The sequence below is a fragment of the Centroberyx affinis genome, unplaced genomic scaffold (genome assembly GCF_046629955.1).
Source record: "Centroberyx affinis isolate AG114_WGS23_722 - 3 ecotype Tasmania unplaced genomic scaffold, CSIRO-AGI_Caff_v1 ptg000623l_1, whole genome shotgun sequence".
In the NCBI taxonomy this organism is placed as follows: Eukaryota; Metazoa; Chordata; class Actinopteri; order Beryciformes; family Berycidae; genus Centroberyx; species Centroberyx affinis.
The window spans coordinates 298066-324450 of record NW_027279252.1 but is presented as its reverse complement, the minus strand read 5'-3'; the positions used below and the strand labels follow the sequence as shown (position 1 = coordinate 324450).

General features: G+C 43.2%; 1 protein-coding gene across 2 annotated transcripts in view; it reads left to right on the top strand.

Annotated features, from left to right (window-relative positions):
• Nucleotides 1-23492, top strand: part of LOC139643552 (alpha-1,6-mannosylglycoprotein 6-beta-N-acetylglucosaminyltransferase B-like) — a 51594-nt gene extending 28102 nt beyond the window's left edge. The window contains exons 9-18 of one of the 2 annotated variants that reach the window (XM_071518724.1): nucleotides 6722-6853; nucleotides 8930-9063; nucleotides 10389-10519; nucleotides 11714-11719; nucleotides 13311-13466; nucleotides 13629-13775; nucleotides 13968-14084; nucleotides 16147-16221; nucleotides 21228-21499; nucleotides 23294-23492. In XM_071518724.1, coding sequence (XP_071374825.1) covers nucleotides 6722-6853; nucleotides 8930-9063; nucleotides 10389-10519; nucleotides 11714-11719; nucleotides 13311-13466; nucleotides 13629-13775; nucleotides 13968-14084; nucleotides 16147-16221; nucleotides 21228-21499; nucleotides 23294-23492 — 1369 coding nt within the window. The remainder of the gene's footprint in view (nucleotides 1-6721; nucleotides 6854-8929; nucleotides 9064-10388; nucleotides 10520-11713; nucleotides 11720-13310; nucleotides 13467-13628; nucleotides 13776-13967; nucleotides 14085-16146; nucleotides 16222-21227; nucleotides 21500-23293) is intronic. The other variant, XM_071518723.1, reaches the window with a different exon arrangement.
• The last annotated feature ends 2893 nt before the right edge of the window (nucleotides 23493-26385 follow it).

The following is a 26385-nucleotide window of genomic DNA, read 5'->3' as shown; positions in this document are numbered from 1 at the left end:
ATGAAGGGAAGAGAGAGAGAGGGAGATGGGGAGAGTGGTAGTAGGAGAGGAACGGGAGACAAAGAATTGCATAGGTGGAGCGAAGTGATACGACTCTCCAGCGCTCTCTCTCTCTCGATCTCTCGTCTGGGCTGAGATTAATTGAGGGGGTCGACTCGAGCGGCTGTGACATCACTCTTGTGGGGAGCACCGTGGCTCGCGGCGCACTGAGGAGGGGGGGTGGGGGGCCCTCGGGCGCCTCGCCGAGCGGCACAGACAGCTGTCACTTCCGCTCGGGGATCTCCCCTCGTCCCCTCCCGGTGCGACACGGGCAATTAGCCGGCAACGGAGCGCGGTGCACCAAACACCTGAGGAAGACGGAAACAGAGAAACGCGAGAGGATGAGGAGGGCGGAGAGGGCGGATAGAGGGAGAGAGCGGCAAGTAAAGGAGGAGAGAGGAGAGGAGAGGCAGTGGCAGCCTGTCAGGTTCAGCAGGCTCTGTCAACAGACGGGGGAAGTAATGCACTTACACGCTGCCATCTAGTACTACTGTCATCCACAGCTAAGCTAAAGGAGCCAGTCTTACCATGCTTTTTTGGAAGAGACACCCTGTCCTCCACCCACAGAATACGCCTCACTCTCATACATAATGCTTCTGCTCAAAACCCACTCTCTCTCTCTCCCTCTCCGCCTGCCTTTCTCTCCCTTTCTCTCTCTCTCTCACGCGCTCACTCTGGTATAATTTCATTGTTGTACAGTACACACTATTATATCCCCGGCTCTCCCCTACTGTTCTGTTCTCTGCTTTGACACGCAGGATGTGAATGCCATTTTGAGCTTTTTCCATATCAATTATGTCAAGTGGGCCACTGTGGAGCGGCCCCCGGCGTTTCTTGGGGCCCACATTAACACAGCCACCAGGTGATTCCACTCTCTCTCTCCATACATGCACAAGGATATAAAAGCACCTGCATGTAATTCTCTGTGTGATCAGCAGCCCTGAGAAGTGATTCGGCAAATGTCAGGTAGGATCAAACACGTCTGTAATCCGCCAACCTAGCCCGAACAGTAGAAGTAATGATAAGCGTGCAGACACTCCGGAGTGCCGAATAAGAAACTTAAAAGCGGGGCTGTTTTTCCTCAGAACTCTACAAATCACCCTCAGAGGCTTATTATGCTGCCAGTCTCGGATTGTGTCTGCCCGCAAGTGCTGATGCACTCTCACCCTCCAGCCTTTCCACTGATGTGCCTTTGTTTCTCTGCTTTTGAAATGAAAAACGAAAACAGCGGCATTGTTAAAAATAGCCGCTGTGTGTGTGTGTGTGTGTGTGTGTGTGTGTGCATATGGTATACAATATGTTGCAACGCACAGCACTTGTAGAAGCACTTGTCAATTTGTAGTCAAGAGCCAAGATTTTGATCAAAGCGTTTAGGTCAGCGATGAGATAACATTATAAAATCCCGTCTGATAAATTTACAGATAGGGATTCCTCTTCAGTGCTGTAGTGGAGTCGTATAGTGTGGTGGCTAAATGAGGTTAAAAGTACAATGCTTTTCCCCTGTGCTGCAGTCAGCTTTCGTTCAGGTGATGTTCCTTAATTTGGATCGCTTCAGAGCATATGGTTGCTTAAAAATGCAGCGGTGGCCAGTTTTCCTAAGCATACAGTATGCCACCCTATATAACTTTACACAGCTGTCCAATGCAGAATATGAGAGAATGTTCTTCATGTGCATCTGCATAGTGTGATCTCGATTTTGATGAGCTGTTAGGTAAAGAAACTGGGGGAAGCGCTTAAGCGAAGAAAAGGAATGCCTTTTTTCTGCTATAATCACATTTGTTTTCACTGTTATTCTCCATCTCCAGTCCCATCGATCTTTTTCTGATCCAGCCAGAGAAGAAAGAGGATGAGCCAGAGCACAAACGAAAAGAAGCCCAGACAAAAAAAAAAAATGCAAATGATATTCCACATCAAAATGGCACATCAGCTGTTCCCGTTGGGAGAAAGTTGGGGGTTTTGATCCTAACAGAGACCTCCTGCTATCACGGCGTCTCAAGCGGTCGATTAGCATGCCGGGCCGCTCTCCCTCTGCCAGGCAGGTTTTACACACACTGACACATCGACACTCCTCCCTCCCCATGTCATTTTCCTCGCACTGTGAGCCTTCTCGCCCGTCTCCCTCCAGCCCTTAGTAAACTCCTCACCTCCCCCCAGCCTCAGTCCATCATACGTGCCTGGGCATGTGCCTCAGCCAATTCCCCTCACTGTTGGACACACACCCCTTTCCTCTGAGAAGTAATGCAGTGCAAGCGCCGAGTCTCTCACTCTCCGCGTCTGATTCTCCGGCTCTTTATTTTTGTCTCTCCCTCAACTGGGGAGCTGCCATGGCGCCGGTGGCCAGCTGTGGAATAGAGAAATGTGCCCAACATCGGTTGTCAAGTGGTTTCAGCTAATTTATCCCAGCCTTGAACCTTTTGTACCAATCTTCCTTCCATTCTTACTCTCGCCTCTCTCACAGCTTCTCTCTCCCCTCCCAAGTCAACCACAGGTCTTGTCCTCCAGAGTCCTCTTTCATGAGCGTGTGTGTCTTTGTCTTTTTGTTTAGAGAGAGAGAGATGTGTGTGCGCGTCTGCATGCATATATGCAAATGTATGTGTGTGCTTGTGCATGCTCATACAAGTATGTGTGCTCCAATTAGCACACCTCTGCTAATTTTTTGGCTCCATAAATGCAATTTAATCCCTTTACTCTCCTCTTAAAGTTTTCATGGATTTGCATATATCCAATTAAATCTCTGAACAGCAGCTTCACTGGATCTGCGAGGAGTGCCTCATGTAGTCACGCACGCTCCTGAACTCCGTCACTATAATACATCTGCGCTCACATTAGTGCAGATCAGCATTAAGCCTGATTGTGCAGATGAAGCCACTGACATTTAACAGAAGATATTGTGTTTTCAGATATGCAGTATTCATTGATATAAAGCTTTCATTCAAGCTGCGGTTGCCCAAAGAGAGACCTTTTGCTCTGGTGAGGTTCAGTTACTGCCTTTGCTTTTCATGGTGAGAGAATAGCTTGTTGCTCCTTTGCTCCCGCACACACACACACACACACACACACACACACACACACACACACACACAGCCTTACTCTGAATGCATGTCATTGTCATTTTCAGACAACTTTGTCACGCCGTCCGTTGCAACGGGGGAAATTGGTCTATTTTGCAGCAGTCAGTCTGGGAATTAATCCTGACATACTCATATTTTGTAAAGTAAAACACGACACTACTCACCAAAAAATGTTCTACGTGAAAGTGAAGTGCTCGAATAGTGAACTCAGAGGGCAGTTGGATCACTGCATCAGAGCGTTCCTGTCGTAAGATTCATTTCAGTCAGGTCGACTGTATTGTATCGTTCCGGAGTTTGGCTGCGTACAAGTTCCTTGACAGGGGCCATCTATTTATTCATGAGAGCAAGATGCGGATGAGGAGAATTGAAATACTGTTTAGGTGAAGAGCTCTTTTGTTTGTGTAAGCATTGAAGTGGCGGCCTGTGTACGTTTGACTGATGAAACCGCAGCCTAAAGCACCGTCGGCTGACACACTCTGTTTGCTCATTATCCCATCTACTGTAGGGGAACCGGCTGCCATGCCTGTTTCCACAAGGTTGCAGTGCTGACTAAATCCGTTCCACGGCCAAAGCAAGATCGATCGGCTCTTGTTTTGTAGGTATTTGTGTGTGTGTTTGTGCACGAGAGAGCGAGGGAGAGAAAAAAGAGGGAGAGTGGGGTCACGGGTGTGTGACTGCAAGTGCTTTCCTCTTTCATGATGCATGTGCAGTTTTTCATATTTGCCGACCTACCGTGATTGTGAAGTGTTCATCACTGAGCGAACGCAGCCTTTTCTTTTCTCAGCTACTTTCTGTGCCATGTTGGCAATGTAATTTACATAGCCGCTCTCATTGCTATTGGTCACATTTGTTTGATGTAAGAGGAGGCTGTCAGTCACATTAAAACAAAAGCCTTGACAATGTTCCCTTTTGATATGATCCCCTTTGATCACAAAAATCTGTTGCAAGCAGTTTGGTTGCGAGGTCTGTTTTGTTGCTCCGTCAGCCTTCGAAATCTCTGCTCCAGCAAAGGCAGGCAGGTACCGTGTGCATTTTTATCCCTTCTGACAGCCACTTCTACTTATTGAATGTTGCCACTTTGTAAGTGAGTCAGTGTAAGGTCTATCTTAAGATGTTTTGTATTAAGTTGTATTAGAGCTTGGCACGTAAGCACAACCTTGATGGGACAGAAATGCATCCAGCTGGACCCGATGGGATAGGCTCAAGCTCAATTTCTCACTTAGATACTGGGGTTTGTATTGTTAAAATTAGAAATGTACAAATTATTGTATCTGTAGAGCTTATCATTAGAAAACCGTCTGGGCTCACAGAGTCTATAACCTTTGGCAGAATACAGTTTGGGTTTAGACAGATATTCTTTGGGTTTGGGCCAGCTCAAGTTTTGCTTAAGTTTTCAGGCCCAGATGAAGCTCTAGTTTTTCTTCAGGACTGATGTCAGTGTTTGACATTTACAGTAGTTCCAGATCCCAGATTGCCTCGCTAAATGACACCATGAAATTTGACTATACAAAGTTATAAACCGCCGCACGGTGCCCTGTCATTGGTTCTTTCATCTCCCACTCTTCGATTTTCAGTGATGACTGTGATGAGTGGGCAATTTGACTGGATTCTTGTCATCATGTCTTTAGCCTAAGTGGTAGCTGCAGAGCCGGGTCCATTATCTGTTAAGCAGGGACATAAAAGCTTGGATGGGAGGCAGTTAGCTGTCATTTCCACACAAATACCTTGCTACCTCTCACGCAGCATTTTTCATAAATATGCCTGGATGCCATGCATTAAGTATAGGTGTGATGTGGTGTATCATATGCTTAGACAGCTGCTGTATACTATATGTACATATTACCTACCATACCACATGTAATCTCTGTGAGGCCATAATGGGTAATTGATGGGTTCAGTTAACAAGAACCACTGATAGATGGCTACAACAAAATCTTTACTACTTTTATAAATCACATGGAATCAGGTAGTACACACCATAATGCACTCACATAGGTGTGTGTGTCTGTATGTGTCTGTACTGGTTCAATAGACCTGTACTGTTGTATTTGTGAAAATGTTCCATACTAGAGCTTTTTGCAAACCTCCTCAAAATGTTTCTTGTCACATTATCTACCCATAAATTGCATTTAGTACACAGTCTTTACACAGATCCGTTTTGGAAAGGATTTGCCATGCCTGCAGACCTACTTTTACACCTTCCACTGTTTTTCGCACTGTGGCAGGGCACTAGGGAACCGCTGAAGTTTGACAAAGCAATACTTTCTCTTGTAATGAAAACAGACATGCTTGATTGCATTTTTCTCAAACAAAGTGCTGCCTTGATTCCAACTCTGAAAAGCAAAGCACTCTGATGCCGAGCTGTTTCTCATACCAAACTACAAATTTGCATCGCCTGTCTTTCCTGATATCGTAACATAAAGCTGTTTTAACTGGCTCTCATATACTGTCGTCTCTTATTTCTTCGGTTCAAATGATTCCTGATGACGACAGATACGCTGTTCCGAATTTTACAGCAAACCAAATGGGACATACGAGCTGAATGAGAGCACTTACACTTAACCTTCATTTATGCAGGGTAAACATAGTAAGAATATAACTTTCATTCACAGATGTTCCCTGTGTGCAAGGGCAATAAAAAATATAACATTAATAAAAACTAGGATAATATACATGGTGATCTTGTCGTTCACCACTTAACCCATTCATCTTGTCTGTATACTCCTCTTTTTCTCCACAAATGCCTGGTAAGAGAGCTTATAGAGGAAAAGAGAAAATATTTTGGGGGAAAAACACAGATGCAAAAGGCTGGGGCGCTCTTGAGGGGAAACCACTACATTGTAAGTGCCTGGATGGCATCACGATGAAGGCAGATACAACACAAATAATGGTCTAAAGTAGCCATCCCTCTGTATCTGTCCAAAACATCCAACAACAAATACACTGGGGTTCTCGGGGTTGAATAAATATTGTGTTGCATTTCTCACAGGGTGTGTGTGTGTTTGTGTGGCGGAAAGAAAGAGTTGGCCGGACAAATTGGGAGACTCCCCGCTGTGAGACGTCCCTGGCTGGTAGTGTTGAATTCTGTGCAGTACGGCTGAATGGTTCTGCCATCAGCGTGCCGAGAGCATCAGTATCATTTTTCTCTTCTCTCTCTCTCTCTCTCTCTCTCTCTCTCTCTCTCTCTCTCTCTCTCTCTCTCTCTCTCTCTCTCTCTCTCTCTCTCTCTCTCTCTCTCTCTCTCTCTCTCTCTCTCTCTCTCTCTCATATACACACGCACACATAGAAATGGGCGAAATGGCACACAACAATTGTGAAAATGTCGTTTCTACCAGTATGTTAGATGTACCTCACTTGAGATGCCATTCAAGCAGTTGACACAGCAGCTGCACCTCGGTGTCCCCGCAGTGTTTGGCATTTTCCCCAAATGTTTTCTCTTCTCCTTTATGAGATGGCTATTCAGCCGTTCTTCGGGAATTACATTTACTTGTTTTCACCTTTTTCTGTGCTTCATCTCTTACTGGGGACTAGCAATTGTATCTCACTGTGCACATTGTTCAGCTTTGCAAGTCACTAAATTGTGTACTGAAGCACATCTTCCCTGTGTGCAGGTTTCTGGGGGTTCCTCCAGGAAGGGGAAGCTGCCCTCTGACAGGACCTCTGCCCTTTGACCTCATCTACACCGACTACCACGGCCTGCAGCAAATGAAGCAGCACATGGGTCTTTCACTGAAAAAGCACAAGTCAGTATTTTGTTCTCCCTCTGTCTTTCTCTCTCATTGTCTCTTTTCTGAAACTGTCATTTTCTGTTTGCCTTCCAAGTTCTAAGTGCAGTATTTGTCAGTCGCATCCATTTTTGTTTCCAGTAATTGCATTTGCCGGTGAAATAGTTGATTATTGGTTTATTGACTGGCTAATCTTATAGGCTGGTAGACAGTGGGGCGGTAACTCCACTGTGCATCAGCAAAATGCTCTCATTGGGGGAATCCATGTAGCCTCTTCACACAGTGATCAATGGACCAAGTGCATGAAGATGGCATGCTCCTGGTTTGTTACTTCCTCTGCCACAGAGCTAAATGTCCAAACTCCAACATCTGCTCTTGTTGTCACACAAGAAAGTTTGAAGTCTGGTGAAAAGGAATGAGTTGACATGAGTACATAGTTAAGAGTTCATAGTGCTATTTTATGAAATACAGCTCACTTGATTGTAAATGCTCAAACAAACTAATCTGTCCACAAAGCTGGTCCCCCTCTCTTTATCAACGGAGCAGCTGCAAGCTCTGCATCTTGATGACATACAGTGAAAGTTTTGGTTCTTTATTTCTTGCTAGGCAGTGCATTTTACAAGTAAATCATCTTTTTATGCAAACAGGAAAAACAATGCAAACAGCTTTTTATGCAAACTGCAGTACCATAAGAAAAATATGTTAATAAAAAATGGAAAGAAATAGAAAACCAAAGGTTTCAAGTGATAGCACTGTGAAAATGCTGTTTCAGATGTTGATTATCTGGGGTGCAACACAGTTGTTACATTATAATGTGGAGCTGCATTGCAGTCTGTTTTCACTCCAGCTATTCATCCTTCTTGCCTTTGAATGTATAAGAGGAGAAGGGCTACACCCCTTAAATAGCTAGGAAGCAGGCGTATACATTTCACAATGAATGGGGCTTTCCTCCAGCTTTTTGATTTACTCTAAATCTCTAAACACATTTTACAATCAATCATCCTGCTTTTTTGAATTCCTCTTAAACTGAGCCCTGGCACTGCCGCTGCACAGCAGTGAAAGCCTCCGTCGATTCCCATCAGCATCTGTCCAAGGTCAGTTGATCGACCAATACTTCAACTGTCACAGAGTGACACGCTGATACCTTAATTTCCTCTCCAGCCCCTGAGACTGATCGGAGGTGCAGGGTATTGATAAATCTTCACTGATCAGATTACAGTCATTGATTTCCTCCTCAGTCTAAGTATTCAGTGCTGATAAAGTTTGGTGATATAACCACCGTCTTGCCTCCTCTCAAGCTACTCACTGTAGACCAAACGCTTCATTTCTCTTTGATCCACTCTACTTTATCTGTTTGAGTCTGATCAGGTGAGACATCAACACAAAACAAGTTATGATGTTGTTATGTTGATGCAGATGAAGCAATCTATTCCCTGTTGATATGATACCTCAACAATATCAGAGAGAATTTTAAGCATTTCCGATCCAATGGAGACAGGGAGCGTTTTGTATCTTCTTACAGTGTGTTTGGGAGAGCAGCATTGGTCCGCGTGGTTGACTCGGTTTCGGCTCAGCCCGTTCTTCTAGCTTGTGTCATATGCTGTGCTCCAGCAGGGGGCCCTGTGGTGGCTCTAAACAAGGCTGTGATTTAAGCCCCGCTCCTCTCACCTTGAGGCCTGTCTAAGCTCTTCTGGCTCAGGGACGACTGGCAGGAAACACGAGCATCCATCACCACTGACGACTTTACAAGCCAGAACTCTGAGAACAAGAGACTGCTCTGCTGCTGAGATGAGCACCCATAACTCATGACGATATTGTTTGACGTGACTTTTCATAGAAAGTGATAATTGTTTGATGTGGATTTACCTCTTGTCATTTATGTTGCCATTTTGGTCTAATTCTGGGAGCATGTTAACTTGCAGACTGATGATTATTGTGCACCTGTTAGGTGATGTGCAACAAGGTAATGGAATGATTTTTTTCTTATGTTTTTTTCACTTTCTCTCTCTCATCCAGATGCGACTATATTATTTGAAAGTGATAGCAACAGATGTCTTTGTTCTAATGTTAGTCCATGTTCTTATCTTGTCCCAGGTGCCACATTAGAGTGATTGACACCTTTGGCACTGAGCCTGCCTACAACCATGAGGAGTACGCCACTCTGCATGGCTACAGAACCAACTGGGGCTACTGGAACCTCCACTGCAAGCAGTACATGACCATGTTCCGTATGTGGACTTTGATTTGATACTGCAGTACATTTTTGCATTTTAGACTTGCTGAGGTTGAGGATCTGTATAGAGGAAATGTTTGAATTGAATTGAAAGGTTTGGACACACCTGATTGAATGAACTATGTGTTAAAGTTTAACACTTTTGTGGTCACTGCATAATTCCATTTGATGTCTTTACTATTATTCTAAAATGTGGAAAATAGTAAAAATAAAGAAAAATGTAGTGTGTCCAAGCTTTTGACTGGTAGTGTATGTTTCCATAAATAATTCTATTTCAAAACCATGAAGTTTTTTAATGTGTGTATTGGAGGTGTGTGTGTATGTGCGCACGCATGCACACAAATGGCGTGAGCTTGTCTGGGCCTTAGGCTCCACACAGGCGAGGCTTTGGGGCAGAAAGAGATCAGGAGAACCCAGAGACGCTCATAACAGCTGTGCCTGCACAGATGCCTAGAGCTACACACTGGGGGCCGGGCACCACGGGCCAAACACACACCACACACATCAGCACATATGCATGCACACAGGCACAAAAACACACACACACACACACACACACACACACACACACTCACAGCACATTTGATGAGATTGGTGGCAGAAGAAATTTCAGCTGTTTGTGTACTCTTCCAATTAACTCAGCGAGCATGGGCAGCCCCGCTGTTATGAAAATACTTGCTGTTATCACAAGCCTGACACTCGGCAAGATGTCAGCTTTCATCACGGGTTTGAAAATGGACTGGAAATAATGTTTGTGTTTCTCCTCACCGCTTGACATCTCCTGGCTATAGTAGATTTCCCTTTCATGTGCCACCACTCATGGTGTTGTCTTGTGTCTTGAGTAAGCTGTGGCATAGTAAACCGCTCCTTTTTATTCTCGACAATTACAGCAGTCTGAGTTGCAGAGCTCTCACCACAAGGCAATGGCAATCCCTGACTGATTTCATCTGTCAATGGGGGTGGGGAGGGTGGAATATTCGCAGGCTGGATGTGGGCTGGTCTGGGTCAAAAAGTCCAGGGCCATTTTCTTGTCCCAGTCCGTCCCTGATCAGACGGCAGCAAAAAAAAGCTAAATATCTATATAGATATTTCGCTTTTTTTTGCTGGCGTCTGATTGCGAGACTATTTTCCCATTCATGACCAGTATGTTGGGAAACAACCATGCATTTTCCAAGGTTTAGGGTGGAGTTTAGTATTGGTCACGGTTGGAAAAACGATGTCAACCAACCATTTTCAAAGCCCAATGTTGACAGGTATGATTGAGACATGAAACTTGATTTGTAATGCTATATCACCGACTGCTTTGTTTGTCCTTGGCAGCCCACACTCCAGACAACTCCTTTATGGGCTTTGTGGCAGAGGAGCTGAATGAGACGGAGAGGCTGAACATTCAGAGGAACAAGGTGGACAATATGGCTGTTGTGTATGGCAAAGAAGCCAGTATGTGGAAGGTCAGTCTCATAAACACTAATCCCTGACAAACTGTCAATCATATTTGTCCATATTCAGTTAAAATCTTGATGTGTGTGTCCAATCTACGATAGGGGTCATTCTACAGCTCTATGTGGATTCATAATATGTTGGCATTATGTGTTCATAAAGATGTTAAAGACTTTCACTGTGCATTGTAGCAGGGATAAATTGATTGTGGCTGATTCACAGTCTTAAACCTGCTGTTACTTAATTCAGCAGAACCCAGTCTCTCTGAATTGTATTTTTTCAGTGTATTTTCGTTGTTATTTTCCAAAGTCATTTATGCGAGCCATTAATTCTCTAATTATCTAGATTGTTTTTTGTTTGTCTTGCTTCATCTCTTTTACTTGCTTTAGTACTTTTTTTTCTCTCTATCCCTTTCCCCTTACCCTTCAAGAGGTCCTTTTTTCCTCTCGCCAGGCCGTCATTGTAAATACGAATTTGTTCTTAATTGACCTGCCTGGTTAAAAAAAAAAAAAAATCCCTAAAATAAATAAAAATTTTGAGGACTACTGAATATCCCTTTCCTTCGAAACCCTACTCATGCACGCTGAAACACCAACTACTTATCTTACATTTTTTGCAGACAAGTTAATCCACCAGGAATATCTCCTGAAGTGTGATGGTGGAGGAGCAATTGTTTTTGTTTAGAGTAAATTTCCCCTCCGAGCTACTGGCAAAGCTTCCCACTCTTAACTTTGATGTGTGCAGCAGCCTCCCCCAAGGTTTGGTTCACTTGAATCTCACTGAGCTTTTGTTCCTGTGCTGCCACTGAACCCCCCCCCCCCCCCCCCCTCTCTCTCTCTCAGGACGACTTGAGGTGCAATGTAACATTTGTGAATTTGAAAGATTGCCATGTAAATTCCAGTTGTGTTTGGGTCTCCCCAGACAGTGAATACCACCTCGTTGTTGGCAGCCTCTTCCTCTTCCTCCTCCTCCTCTTCCTCTTCCTCTACCTCAGTTTTAAGGTGCATGTGTCAGATTTTGGGCTGCTCAACACCTGCAAGTGTGCTATGAGGGAAAAATTACTAATACTATATGTCATATTCTCTCTCTTGCTCTACACCTCCCTCTCTCTCCTTCCTTGCTTCCCTCCTCTTTGTACTCCTGTTCTTACCCCATGCTATTCTGTATTCATCATCCCATGATGCATCATTGATGGATCCACACAGCTTCAAGTAAGTACACCTGAATTTCATGGGCATTATTGAATTCTTCAGCGTTGCATCAGTGAAACTCACACTATGACGGTTTCTGGACTTTTACTTGCACTTTTCGTTCCACAGGCATGTAGGCTTAATATAAACTTGAAATCATGTGTAACAGCCCAGTAACTTTTGAATTTCAACTCGGGAAACTTAGATATTCCACTGGAAATAATCATAGTTAGTATTCTAAGGTTTATTCAAACCGTGGTTCCCATCAGAAACCTCAGGACTTCTCTTCTTCCTTCTCTGCAGACTTCAGCCATTTCTATACTGGACTGATACACTGCTAACTTAAAGTAATGTATGTGTTATCTCAGCTTTAGGAACTTTGAGCTTCTTTTCAATGACTTCTTTTCAATTATCTGAAATACCTCATAAGATCTTTCTCTGTTAGTAAAAATATGAACTTCCTCTCTAACATCCTGTAGATGAACATCCTTTACAATATTTTACAACATTTATACAAGTTTCAAATGAATGAAAGAGTTTTCATGTGAGGAATGGTTTTCAACACATAGAGACAAAACAGCTTATACTAAGGCTATTGTACAGCAATTCAAGTATATTGTCCCATGTGATAATAATCCAGTCTCTATTCTGGGGTACTAAAAAGTACAATGAACACAATACAAAGATGATATCCTAAAATTATGTCAAAAATAAAGATTCAGTAAAAGAAAGTACCAAAACATTAAAATGGCCCTAGATGAAAAACGAGAAGTAACACTCGGCCGTCATCTATGAAAGATTTATGCCTCGAAGACTTAACGTTAGTAAATAATTCATAACATTCTACCGGAAACTCATTTTTACATAAACTAATACAGTTTTGCCATGATGAAAAGACTTGAGCAGACAAACGATGTCCTATGGAGCAGCACAGAAAATATACAATGATGATTTGAGCCTTTCATGAATCATTAATGCTCTACAGGTACGGGATAGTTACCAATACGATAATGTTGATTGGTTGCATTTGTTAGTGCTAACGAGGACAGACTCAGCTCATTAGATCAGGTTCTGCTTGCCTCATTACCACTGACCAATAATGCTGCTCAGCCTTGGGTAAAGCCTTTGCCTTCCCCAACACTTCCTGGCTTTTCTCATTTGCCCTTTATTCTGCAGTGGTGCTGTCTAATATAGATGAATCGGATTGCCTCTTTTAACTAGTCATAGCAGTCTGTCAGTCTGTGTGCTGCAGGGGATACCAATCCACTCCGCAGTACAAAGTGACAGCTACAAATGACCATCCCCAACAGCCCTTCTCTCCTGGGTGAGAGGGAATATGGTCTTGCTGGAGACGACGTCCGTACCAACCAGTAGTCAGTGTGAGCAGCAGATCCTGACTCTCTCCATCCAATGTCAGTGAGTGCGTTGCTAGTGTTCTCAGATCTCAAGTGAGACACTCAGCTTGAGTTTAGACAGGATAGATTGAACACAATCGAGTCAGTGATGCCTGCATGCTGTGGGGTAAAACTGCTCATTTCTATTAGTCCATTAATTGCTTTTAGTCTTATGAGGAGCAGTGTATCGACCGTGTTATCAATCTATGTCTCCAAAGGGTAAAGAAAAATTCCTCACCATTCTGCACCGCTACATGGAGATCCATGGGACGGTGTACTATGAGACACAGCGCCCCCCGGAGGTGCCTGCCTTTGTCAAGAACCATGGTCTGCTGCCTCAGCAGGAACTACAGCAGCTCCTTAGGAAGGCCAAGGTGGGAATACGACCGAGGCTTTCACTGGGTGTGAAGATGCTCAGCTTATCGCATGTGCAATATCTGGTTCATATTCAAATGTTGATATTTTTATGCTTTTGTAGAGTTGAACTTGTAGGGTTTACCGTCACCTTTTTCTTCCTTTTTAATTTCCCTATCAAGCTGTTCATCGGATTTGGCTTCCCGTATGAAGGCCCTGCCCCTTTAGAGGCCATAGCCAATGGCTGCATCTTCCTGCAACCCAAGTTTAATCCGTCCCATAGTTCCCTCAATCATGAGTTCTTTAGAGGGAAGCCCACCTCCAGAAAGGTAGATATCCCCGTCTGCATCCTATGGACAGGTTATGGCCAGCACTTTTAATATCATACAATAATGGTTAACAATTTGGGGATTCTGATCATGTGCATATTAAAAATGCATTGAATACATGCCATGTACACCATTATCTGAATTTGAACTTTTATTGTGATTGTGAATATATCTCATTCATTCTTCCCTCAGGTGTCCTCTCAGCATCCCTATGCAGAGCAGTATATTGGCAGGCCGCATGTCATCACAGTCGACTTCAACAACTCTGAAGAGTTTGACACCGCCATCCGTGAGATCATGAGGACAAATGTGTGTTCATTTTCGCTCATTGAGCAAAATAATTATGGAGTTTGAAATTCCTGTATTGTAGCCTACTACAATATGCTTCACGTTATTGTACAGTAGTGTAGGAGAGAGGCACAGTTTGCTCTCACAGACTTCCTAGTCTAGTTTGACCCACTTATGAGGCCCACAGCCCTTAATAGAGCTCTTAATCATGGGATCCGACATTACAGCAAAATGCTTAGCTGGCTCCCTCTCCGCTCTCTGCACTACTAATTGCTTGAGATATTGAGCGGCTCAATAGGTAAACTGTGCCCACACCTGGGTTTGCGTGGCAGCTTTCCAGAGGGCTGCCCCACAGGCGCTAAGCATTGTCTGCTGAAGATCATAATAATCAATCATGCTGCGCTCAATCTGTCACTAGATCAACGCGCCAAGCCATAGCCAATCGGCCCTGTTGCAGTGCCGAGATGCATGTGTGCCTCTACCTGCCAGGTGTGTTAAATAGAGCTCATGTTTACTGCTGAGAGAGGCGAAATGCAGCATAGACGGTGATGGTATCGGTGAATGCATAAACAGTGGATCATCAGGGAAAGGGAAAGAGAGGCCAGGCCTGCAGAGTGACTGGGCAATAGTGCCTCACATTAAAAGGATTTAAAAGAACTAACAGCAGCTTTCCATAACATTGACACATCTGCAAATGTAAACATCCCATCTCATTCTTTTAAATATCTATCTCTCCCTTTTAAATACTTTTTGCCCAAACCGTGTTTTAATGTTTTAATACTTTAACCTTTTCAAACATCCCTGTATAAATAGCAATGAGTGAATGAATACAGACAGCTGACTGAGAAGCACTGAAATTTTTGAGACACATTAATTAAATGTTGGAGTAGATTCATGCATGGGATTGAGAATCAGCTGCCCAGTCTCACTTGCTAACTGGTCTGTTTTCTGGACTCACCCACTTTCAGAGCTTAATTCCATGCCCTGTATGTGATTGTGCATGTTGCTCAGGTATTTTTGCCGACAAGCAACGCAGTCAGTTTAGATATGTAAATTGTACAGTCATTTTTGAAATGTGTTCCACTGCTGAATTCCAATCACCCTCTATGGATTGTTTTTTTTCCCCCTGTTTCGCTCTCACATTCTATTATATGAAGATGCCCAAAAGGCAACTTGCATTGTGGAATTGCTGATGAGGTGCCAGATACATTTCATTAAACTCAGATGAAATAAACTAATAAGAGAGCGCTAAAAGGAACAGGGCACTAAAAGGAGCCATTTATCAATTTGAAAGCCTGAGTGCTTTAGTGGCCTGATGGAACAATGAGATCTCACTTTAGCTACCATTGGGGGCATCTTAGGAGGTGTTCTGGGCTGGGAATTCACCATATGCGCCAACTGAATGTATCCTACCCTGACATATGTTGTAATTATTGATGTAATCTAACCACAACGGGTTTAATAATGCAGAAATTATTATAAACCTTTCCCCGTGGACATCAACCCACACTCTATTTCTCTTTACACTGTCAGTGAATGTGTATCTCTCACCATTGTATTCTGCTGACATTCATGCTATCACAGCATGTACAGATATCTATGACACAGTTAGTATGAAATACGAAAATGTACTGATTAGTATAAGTCAGTGAATTTTAATCCATCTTCTTCTTCAGAAGTCAAACAGTGAATCAATGACCCTTAACAGTGAGACAGATTAATGAACCCATAGGACCCTAGAACACACTTAAACATTAGCATTGTCAGTACTGGACGACCTGTAATTCATTGTCAGTTTAATCCATTGTTTGACATATTGATATGGTCACTGCTAAAAATAATGAAATCAATTTTCAAGGCTGTCACCTGTGATGTATTAGGTCATTGATTTCAATGTGAGGCTCGTGGCGAGATATGAGCCGTTCACAATTACACTAATGAATATGTCAGCTTTGATTAACAATCAGATGCTCAGTTCCTGTAATTATAGTGGCTTGGTCATGTGGACATTGGTGTGTGACTCTCTCTGTCTCTCTCTCTCTCTCTCTATCTCTCTCCCCCGCTCTCTCTCACATGTTTGCAGGTGGAGCCATTCTTGCCCTATGAGTACACCTGTGAGGGTATGCTTGAAAGAGTTCATGCCTACATTCAGAACCAGGTGGGTTTCACAGTTGGACAGCAGTAGCTTCGCAGATGCATTTGTGCCTTAGTATAATAGACAGTGGTGTAATTGTGTCTAAAACATTGGGGTGTCAATTCTACAGACTTTGGCATTACTGTTGAGCTTTCTTGAATACAGTAAAGCCTAAGCTTTTTAATACCATCCTTTTCTCTATTAGTCATATATTTTTCTTTTACAGTGTAATGTGTCTACTTGGAAAAAGGGTAACTACATACATCTTAACAATGGAGTAAAGATCAACACAACCAACTATCCTACATGAAACGTGCATGACTGCACACATATTACATTCTCTTGTTTAAAGACCACTCACATTGTATTGTGGATCTTTAATGCTCCATTAACTTACATTTTCACATCTACCAAGTCACATGAGAGCAAGCTAATGTAAAGCACATGACAATATAATCCAGAAGATAATTAATGAGAACTTGAGACTGATACAATTCAAATTATTCAACAGAGTTTATTAACCCCACCCCACCCCACAGGTACCATAACATTGTGTGTGTGTGTGTGTGTGTGTGTGTGTGTGTGTGTGTGTGTGTTTATGGTCCAGCTATTAGACAGCAGAGTTTTTAAGTCATTTGGTGCAAGTCCAAGTCAAGTCTCAAGTCATTTGAGGCAAGTCCAAGCTAACTCTCAAGTCACCTGAGACAAGTCTCAAGTCAAGTCACAAGGCATTCAATCGGCAGCTTGGCCCACTGTTTCTCCTCCACCAATCAGAACACAGCTTCACTTCACCATTCTAACTGATTATGACATCATTGGATGGAGCTGGACTCTGCACTACCAATCAGAAGTCTCAGCTGCACTGATGACATCACAATCAGAATTCTGACGTGTTTGGTCGCAGCAGCCCAGGGCATAAAAAGCCCTGCTTGAGGTCTTGAGCTTCAGACCTTACCACGGTAAGGTCTACTCCCCTGGGCGCTGGTAAAGCTGATGCTTGGACTGCGGCAAGAGGCTCTCTTTGGGAACCATTTTGGCGGTTAGCGAAGGCAAGCTTCCCTGAATTTCCCCAAAGGGATTAATCAAGTGCTGTCGTGGCGTCTTGTTGTGTCTTGTCGTCGCGTCGTGTCGTGTCGTGTCGTGTCGTGTCGTGCCTTGTCAAAGTCCACAGTAAGAGCTTTAGCAGGGGCTCCAGGGGATGTGGTGGGTGCTGCTACTCCTGCTGCTGAAGCAGTACAGTTAAGCCGCGTGGTATTAGTCAGTAGTGGCAAGCACCAACACTACTGCTACTGCTGCTGCAGCAGTATAGGCCTTGTAGTGGTAGTTCCAGTAGTTCTCATTACAGATATCTGAAATATTTTGAAGTAGCATTTTGGCTAGTCATAATGTAATGAGAGATATTGTAAATTAACATTTAAGTTATCTTTTATTACATTATGACTAGTCTTAATGCTACATTATGACTAGTCTTAATGCTAATTTAATTTGGGATGACATACGTATGTGGTTTCAATAGTGAATGTCCCGTATCACAAACAAACTGGATGAATGATGGCATGGCGTATGAATTTGGCTTAGTGCCAGGATACTGTGCATTGGCCATATAGGATAATATATAGTACAGAGAATGCAGCTCTCATGGCCACTTATGTGCAAAAGTCTGATGGTTACATGTCTCAGATTTTTTTCTTGGGTTTGCAAAGCAAATCAGAAGGTAGCATAGGAGCTCTTCCATACAAGAAAACTTGCTTGATGCCGGTACGTCTTTTTCACATAGTACTCTGTCTTGCTGCTTGCTGGGTGAATAAAACCTTTCACGGGCAAGCTGGATCACCTTGCCCCAACATTCCCCATGTCGTCATGAAAACTCATGATGACATGGGGAAGTTTTCAGTTTGTCAGGGTGTGACATCAATTAGGATTGTCCTCATCCTCACTATTAAGTTGCAATGCAGGTGCCCAAGGAATCTTATTTCCTTGTGCCACCGTGCTTCCTGTACTCACTTCAGGCACAACCTCTGGGGACATTGTTTTGGAATGCTCACCCATTTAATCTTGAAGGCTTACTTGGATATGTTGACAATGTGTCAGCATCTGCATTCATCTTTCGTGGCCTACACTTGATGTTTAATTGAAAGTCTGCTAACTCGCCAACCCACCTATGGTGAGAAACATTCAGTCTCACACACTCAGGTCATAGGTTAAATGGGTTATCATATGTGTAAATAGTCTTGGACTTTTTTGAGTGCCCATTTGAGGGCCCATTTGAGTGCCTAGAACTCAAGTTTTCGAGAATGCCAGCAGTAATTTCTCTCAGCAGGTGTCAATGTCCACTCACTGTGATCCGTCAACTTTACCAAACAAGTCACGTGATCAGCAACCACTTGTGATGGCCCTATTTGTACACTCACCACTGGTGCTGATACTGCCACCTCAGTGTCTGTCACAAATTCATAGTCCTCTCCAACAGCTGTTGGTGGTGCTTGCAGTTCATCGATGAAGTCACGTAAGGCAATCTACTGCCTGGACTATCCTGTAGTCATCTGTGCTCCTCAGTTGTTCACTCCTCAGGTCAACAATGAGATCAAAGAGTTCCACATCTATTGTACCCACACCTGGCATGTCCTCTCCCACTTTCTCAACACATGAGGATTCAAGCTTGTTGAGCACGTCGGTTTTGGCAAAGCTGGTCAGTAGATGAAGCTGCTGCTGAATGTTCCACTGTAGTTCTCACAGAGCGACCACATCTGGTGCACTGGCCCAGGAAGCTGGAAATAAGGATCCTGTAGCTATTAACACCTTTCCAGTCGGTTGGGGGGAGGTTGGTCACAACTCTATGGTTAAAATAGAGGAGGCAGTAAACATGAGCTGGTGCTGCTTGGCCACAGTATTTATTCCTCAGTTACACTGCCTGGGTCGGCTGTGACATCCCTTGTAGGTGGAAGCATCCTCTAGCGACCTGTGTGCATAATAGACTGGCACAATGACTAATTTGTGACTCAATGAAACTGCTCTAGGTTAGTGATGAAAGGAAAAAATAAAACTTAAAATACATTAAATAAAATGACTTGTTTATGTTGCTAGCTTTACAACCCTCTACACACATTGTGAAAGAGATGCATCACACCTCAAAGCCCCACACCCACATGCACACAGACACAGCTGCACATGCAAAAACAAACACCACACAGACTGTACATACACACATACACACACACACACACACACACAAACATGAATCAGCCGAACTCAGCCGAATCAATCAAACTTTCTAGAATATTTTGCCCCACAATTACACATGTTGTCATTCTCTGGTACATCCATCATGCCATGATGATTGGTATAGTGTCTGGCAGGCGATGCGGTCACGGCCGTGGCAGTGGCAAGTTTAGGAAATGCATTAGCCTCTGCTCTGCCCGGGCCCAGCCCTGACACTGTCTTTTCCCCCTTCGCCATCTCTCCCTGTCTGTCACAAATACACACAAACACACCCGCTCATACGCACGGCATACTCAACGTGCCGTGACTGACTGAGACTGTGACTGCCTGCCTGGCCTGTACGAGCTCAGACTCCCAATCAGCACGTCTCTCCTCCTTTCTCTTTCCTCACTTTCTTACCTCGCCTCGCCCCACTTCTCTCTTCCAATTTCCCCTCTCTTTCTTTTTCAACTTCCGAAGTCACTCACCTGTCTTCCCATCCCTTAACCCCTTTTTCTACCTCCTTCCTGAATCTCTCATCCTTGTGTTATCTCCGACTGTAACCTCCTCTCACCTCCCTCCACAGGCAGTGCTCCAAGCCCACTGTGGCCGCCCTTATGACAGCTTTGAGACCTTATGAGAGCTTCTATGTTTGTATCTCTCTCTCTCTCTCTCTCTGTCTCTCTCTCATTTTCGCTCTCTCTCTCGCTCTCTCTATTCTATTTCTTTCTCCTTATTTTCTCCTCCCTTATTTATTTCTCTCTCTCAACCAATTATAGGGACGCTCCAATATGAATACCACATTTGGCAAAGCACAGATAATAATGAATATTTGTTCCTTCGTTGTGTTTTCATATTCAGAAGTTTATGCTTATATCGTGGAGAAAATGTTCTGCTGAAAAGAACGTAACTGGCTTTTCTCATTGAACTCAGAGGAGAAGGAGGCGGGTTTGTTTGTTTCTCAGTCAAAAGCAAATTATCTCTTTTTATACTTTATTGATACATCATGGTAAAACCATGAATTGAATGCTTAATATCTCAACAACAGCAATGACTACAAGGAAAAAAAAACTTTTGACATTGCATTTGAAACCACACCCACTCCTGACCCAAGATGTGCCCACTTACAGATTCATCCAAATACAGATACAAATCCAAATAATTTTTGTTTGTTGAACAAATACAGATACAAATACAAATCAACCTCTCTACTGTACCTCTACGTCTCTTGCCCTTGCCCTCGCCCTGTCTGGCCTATACTCCTGATGAGCAGCCCTGGTGTGTGTGTGTGTGTGTGTGTGTGTGTGTGTGTGTGTGTGTGTGTGTGTCAAAAGTGTCTCTGTTTGGAGGAAGAGTGGAAGTGCAGGAGAGATGGAGAGATTGGAGGCCTAGTTATTGCTTTTGGTCATGGGGAGCCTCTTTAATAAACGGGTCTGGAGGCCAGAGGGAGATGTCAGAGAAATGTTATTACCTGGGTCTTATGAATAGCCCTGGCTGGGGGAGGAATCTAATCAGACCTCTCACCAGGCTTAATTCTGCCCCTAAACCTCATTTGATACTTGGTGGCATAACTGCATTCATATCATTTCCTGGAAGATTGACGATGACTTGTCGGTTCCAATAAGCACATTTGTATAGTAATGGTTCTTTAATTATTTCCTATATCAGCTATCACAAAGTTGAAGGTGTAGCTAAGCTGAATGTAGGATCTGTATCGAACTGAGTCCACTGCAGTGAATTATATAGTGTTTTTTTAGCTGATTGGTAAAAGTGTCCTCAATGCAATACTGAATATATTGCTGATTAGCGATATCGTATCTTTTTACCTGCAGGACTTTTGTTCTCCTGAAGCTCCGTTTCCCCCAGTAAATGCCTCTAGGATTTGGCTGGGCAGCCCTCCCAGCCCTTTCATCCTCCTTCCCAACTCTAGCATCCTGGCCTGGGCCTCCAATGCCAGCTCCTACACCTCCTGGCCGCCCCTCAGTGCACTGCGGCTGCTGACCTCGCTGGAAGGCCAGTCGTGTGTGGAGGCATGCCAGAGTGCAGGCCTGATCTGCGAACCAGCCTTGCATCGCTTCATCAACATTAAGGAGGCCTTTAGCGCGTAAGATGCCTCTTCAGTTGGATACTTTGCAATAACAGTTGTGGTGTTTCATCAGAGTGATGGGTGCTCAAAATGTACTTCTAAACATGGTATTCTGGTGCTGAGCCCAATTTCTGGCCAATACATTAAATTACACATTGTAAAATATAACACAATTGCAGTAGAGTATACAGACACAGAAAAATCTGTGTCTGTATACTCTACTGCAATTTATATTGCAATTGCAATATAAATTGCAATATATTGCAAAATAGTCACAATATGATTGTCATATTGTGCAGCCATAGATTAATTTGGCCCATGTTTATTTTTTCATTTGCTCTTCTTACACAGCATGTCCGTGGAAAACACCACCTGTGTAGTAAATCACAGTGACTTATATGTATTTCTTGGTTTAAAAAGGTACCATGCAAGGCACTATGCACTAACGACTAGACCATACAGCCATTCCTTGAAGGGGGTAAAGAGCCCCCATTAACTAAGACCACGTTCCCCTAACAGGTGACTGTTCAGAATAAACTGGGCCGCAGGATGATGTATCATATAAATAAACCACAATTCATTAAAACTTTTCATGTTAAAAATATATGTCAATGTATCGATACAAGGTTCCTCCTAAGTAAAGACGATATATAGAGCTGAAGGGAGTAACTGCTATCAGGGCTTTGTGGCAATAAAGGGGCAGGAGTTGAAGGGACCTGGGCCCCGGGCAGACGAGGCCTGTAAGGCACAGATAACTGGCTTAACAGTGGTGGAGCGGCCTAGAAGGGAGGCCAGGAGGCATGTGGAACACTACAAACAAATATCTAGTGGAGATGGCCAAAGGCCTGACACAGCAGAATATCACTACACATGTTCAGATAGCAGGCTAGCACGAACCACACCGTATCATTATGAATATCTCTACACACCTCTGCACATCTCTAAAATAAATGAATAGCAATAACACAGCAAACCAGGGTCACAAAATGGGGAACGGGTCCCAACGCTTGCACTGAGCCCTTGCAACCACAGCAAATCATCAAATATTGCATATTGCCCACATGAATATTTAGATATTGCACATTGCTAAGAAGGCATGAAGACAAAAGCAAATAACGCTAACAGGCCCTTTACCCTTAAAAAAAAGAAAAAAACACATATAAAACCACATAACATTCACACTGCACAAAACCAAAAGCTAATATTGAAAGCGTTTCTACCTGCTACAAATGAAAGAAGTGGGTGACTGGAGACTACAGCAAAATGGGAACATGAATAAAACTGTCTAGGATATAGAAGTATTTGTGCTACAAGTGAAGCTACTGCTTGGCAATAAAGGTATAACACTAAGAAAGCTGGCGTACCACACAACGTACTACAATGGCGTGCCTGTACGGCAACCACCAGCTCTCCCTCAGTACTGCACTCCTCACTTAAAACAAGGCTGTAGGCAATGCATTGCCTTTCATTAACTCTCTGTGGTCTCCCCAAAAATTGCTAAAAATTGTGACATGATTGTAAGTTAAAGCATACACGCAATCACCAAATACTTGTATGCATAGAGTATGTACAAGGCATAGAGAAAGACGCTAGCTCCCTCTGTTCCTACATCATTTCCCTTCACTCCCCAAGGCCCTAGAGGCATTCCTGCTACATTTACATTAGACATATTACGTGAATGATAGTTGATACCCTTTAAACTTTAAATAATGAATGAATGGGAATAATTAATTAGTATAATTATTCCAGGAGCTTTAGAGCTACAGTGTAAGTGCACCATAAAGTCTGCCCTCCTCTCTCTTTGTTTCCCAGGCTGGACCTGCAGTGCGAGGGAGTGGAGTTGGAGATGAACCACCTCTTCCCTGCCTTCTCAGCAGAGCATGCTGAATGTGGCCTGCAGAAGGATCCCCTGCTTTTCAGCTGTGCCGGCGCCAGTGGCAAGTACCAGCGCCTTTGCCCCTGCAGGGACTATCGCAACGGCCAGGTGGCACTGTGCAGGGAATGCCTATGACCAGCGGACGACCTGGCGGATGGAGACTCTCCCTCTCATGTCTGGCTGGACTGAAGTACGCCAGGCTGTCCCAGAAGCCCCTCCTTGAAGTGGGACAAGGGGATTCCATGGTGAAATGATGCATAAATGACACGGAAATAGTCCTTAGTCTAGACCTGAGGCTCAGTGCCATTGTGCAGAATCCAACACAAAATGGCTGCCAAAGTAGGCAGCGTGGCAACCAAGGAGGTTTTATAGAAGATCAACGCTTCTCAGGGAATTGCATGATTGTACTCTTGTTCTGGTGGGTTTGAAGCTGCTTTTCAATTTAAAGGTTTACATGGGTGCATTAGGACCAGAGTCTTTACAAAAGTAATGACCAAATGTGTCATTGGACGGATCATTTAGACTAGTAAAGAAATCACGAGCAATCAAAAAGGAAAGCCTTGTTAAAAACGTTGCAATGCTTGACTGAAACTCTTAAGTTCTCACAAGTGTGTTTACTCAGTGTTGTGTATATACTTATCATTGTGGAGTTTGGATATTTGTACTAGATGCACCCAAAGCCATTTACAGTATGTTGAGATGTACTATTTTCCATGTCCTGTAATTAATATATTTGTACATACGTGTTGTTTAATAAAACACAGGAAAATTGATGAATTTTATCATTCTTTGTTATAGGACGGGTGTTGAAATGATTACAATTCATTGCCTTTCAGCAAGTAGAAAGAGTCAGTTAAATTGTAAGATGTCATCAATCTTTTTTGGTCAATTTCACAAAGCCAAGTGTAGGGAAATATCCTAATTACTTCTTTCAGCGTTGGTGATTTATATGCAAGCGCTGCTGGCTCAGGCTCATTTAGTGTATGAAGCAGTACTTGGATACAGACTATTGTGTTCGGGTTGCCAGAGGTGCGTATATTCCTGCATCAACATTTTGGATGTCTTGGCTCCTGCACCGCTCTGACTGCAGTAGAGATTTATCTTTCTCCTAAAGAAAAGATGTTGTATTCTTGCCATTCTCTATAGACCTTACAGAGTCCTATTTTGTGTCGTAGTCATTGCTAAATAAACATATCATCTTTGATAACAAAACCATTTGTGTCAAGTACAGAGGCACAAGTGGACCCAGAGGCAATAAGACATGAGCAGCAGTATTATAGCCACTAATGTGAGGTAGTGACAGATAAAATCACAGCTTTTCCAACTTACCAGATCTAAATGTTATTTTGGCATTTCCCTGATAAATCAGGTGTCATATGATTGTGGCCAGACAGATAAGGCCACAGGGTTTGCTTTTATGGACTAGGCTGGTGCTGGCAAAAGGATAAATGCCATCCAAAGCCTCAGGGAGGCTGAGGAAGGTTTAAGACTGAGGAGTGCTGGATTGAACATAGCCCCCTAGTTCTAGCTCCATAGAGTACCACAGGGCTTATTACAAACCACACAGCTGGGTTTCCATCCAATTATGCTGTATCCGCTTAGGAAAGGCACAGTGGAAATGGCAAATTATGATAAAATTTCTTCAAAATTTACTCTCAAAGGTTTTTATGCTCGCTTGAGGCAATAGAATTTTTGTCAGTAAAGAAATTATATACTGTAGATAAATAGCAATGGAAACACATTTATCAAAATGGTGTAAAATATCCACCATCACGATGTCATACACACTGTTGCTGCCATGTTGTGCTTGTATGGCCATTAGTTTGTGCATTAGAATATTGCCATGTGTATTTCTGTTTTTGTGTCTGCAGACAGCATGAAATGGTCAACATTATCTGACATACAGTACAATAACAACTTGCCCAATACTAAGCAATTCTTGATAGACTTTCTATTTTGCCATGGATGTGTTTTTACATGGTCATCAACAGGAAAGTTCAAGTCCATCAGGGAGAGACACTTATACCTGCTGGGTGCTATCAAACTTCATCATGGTGTACAGCACTTGAGAAAATGATTTTCTATTTTATTTGGGGTTCTTTGTCATTTGTTTGCATGGACTGCTGTGATACAGTTATGCACAGTAGGGCAATACATATAGCTTAATATAAAGACAACACATAGGCTGACATTTTATAAGAAAGCACATTGTTGTGCACAGTGTGCTGTCTGTACCTGTTTCTGGTTATGCTGCATTGTATGATCTGCATTCAGGAAGCTTATTAATTTGTTTCAATCCAGCTGGACATGCACCAAATTCACATTTTATTTTTTGCAGCATTTCAAAAGTTCACTTAATATTCACTTCACAGTTAAAAGGAAATAGTGTGGTAAACATCTCTTCAACTTGGTGACCATAGTCATACAATCATATATTCATGCACCCAATCAAGAAACGCTCTGTCAGGTAAAGTTGTCATCCAAACGTTCCTCTGATTCATTCCTCCCTGCTATTTCTTTTCCCTCTGGTTCTCTTGTATTGCAAATTAAGATTTCGGTGCCATTTGTGTTGCATCTCTCCTCCCAGCAGGTAAGAGAGAGTTCCACCATCGCAGCAGGGGGGAAAACAGAAATGAAAAGCTGAACCCCCAGGGCCCAGAAACACTGCGGATGTCTACCAGCAAAGTTGCAAAGCCCTCAAGCCTCAACTTATAAAGTAAAGCTCCTTCAACAGACAGTGCTGCACTTGTACCCACTCTGCACACTTCTGACAGATTTCTCATATTTTTTTTAATCTCAGACGGACTGTGCTACCAGTGTGTGCTGGGCTCTCCATAAAAGCTTTGGTGGCAGAGTCTTCCGAGACAAGCATAGATATTTCTCATGACTGACATCTTGCGTGGCACTGTAGCAACATTGCACATTTCCATTGTTATTTGTAATCCGTTTCTCTCTGTTGTTTGATTTTGCCATCGTTGATCTGTGTGGACTGCATGGAATTCAAAGTATTGATGGGAGTTGCATATTC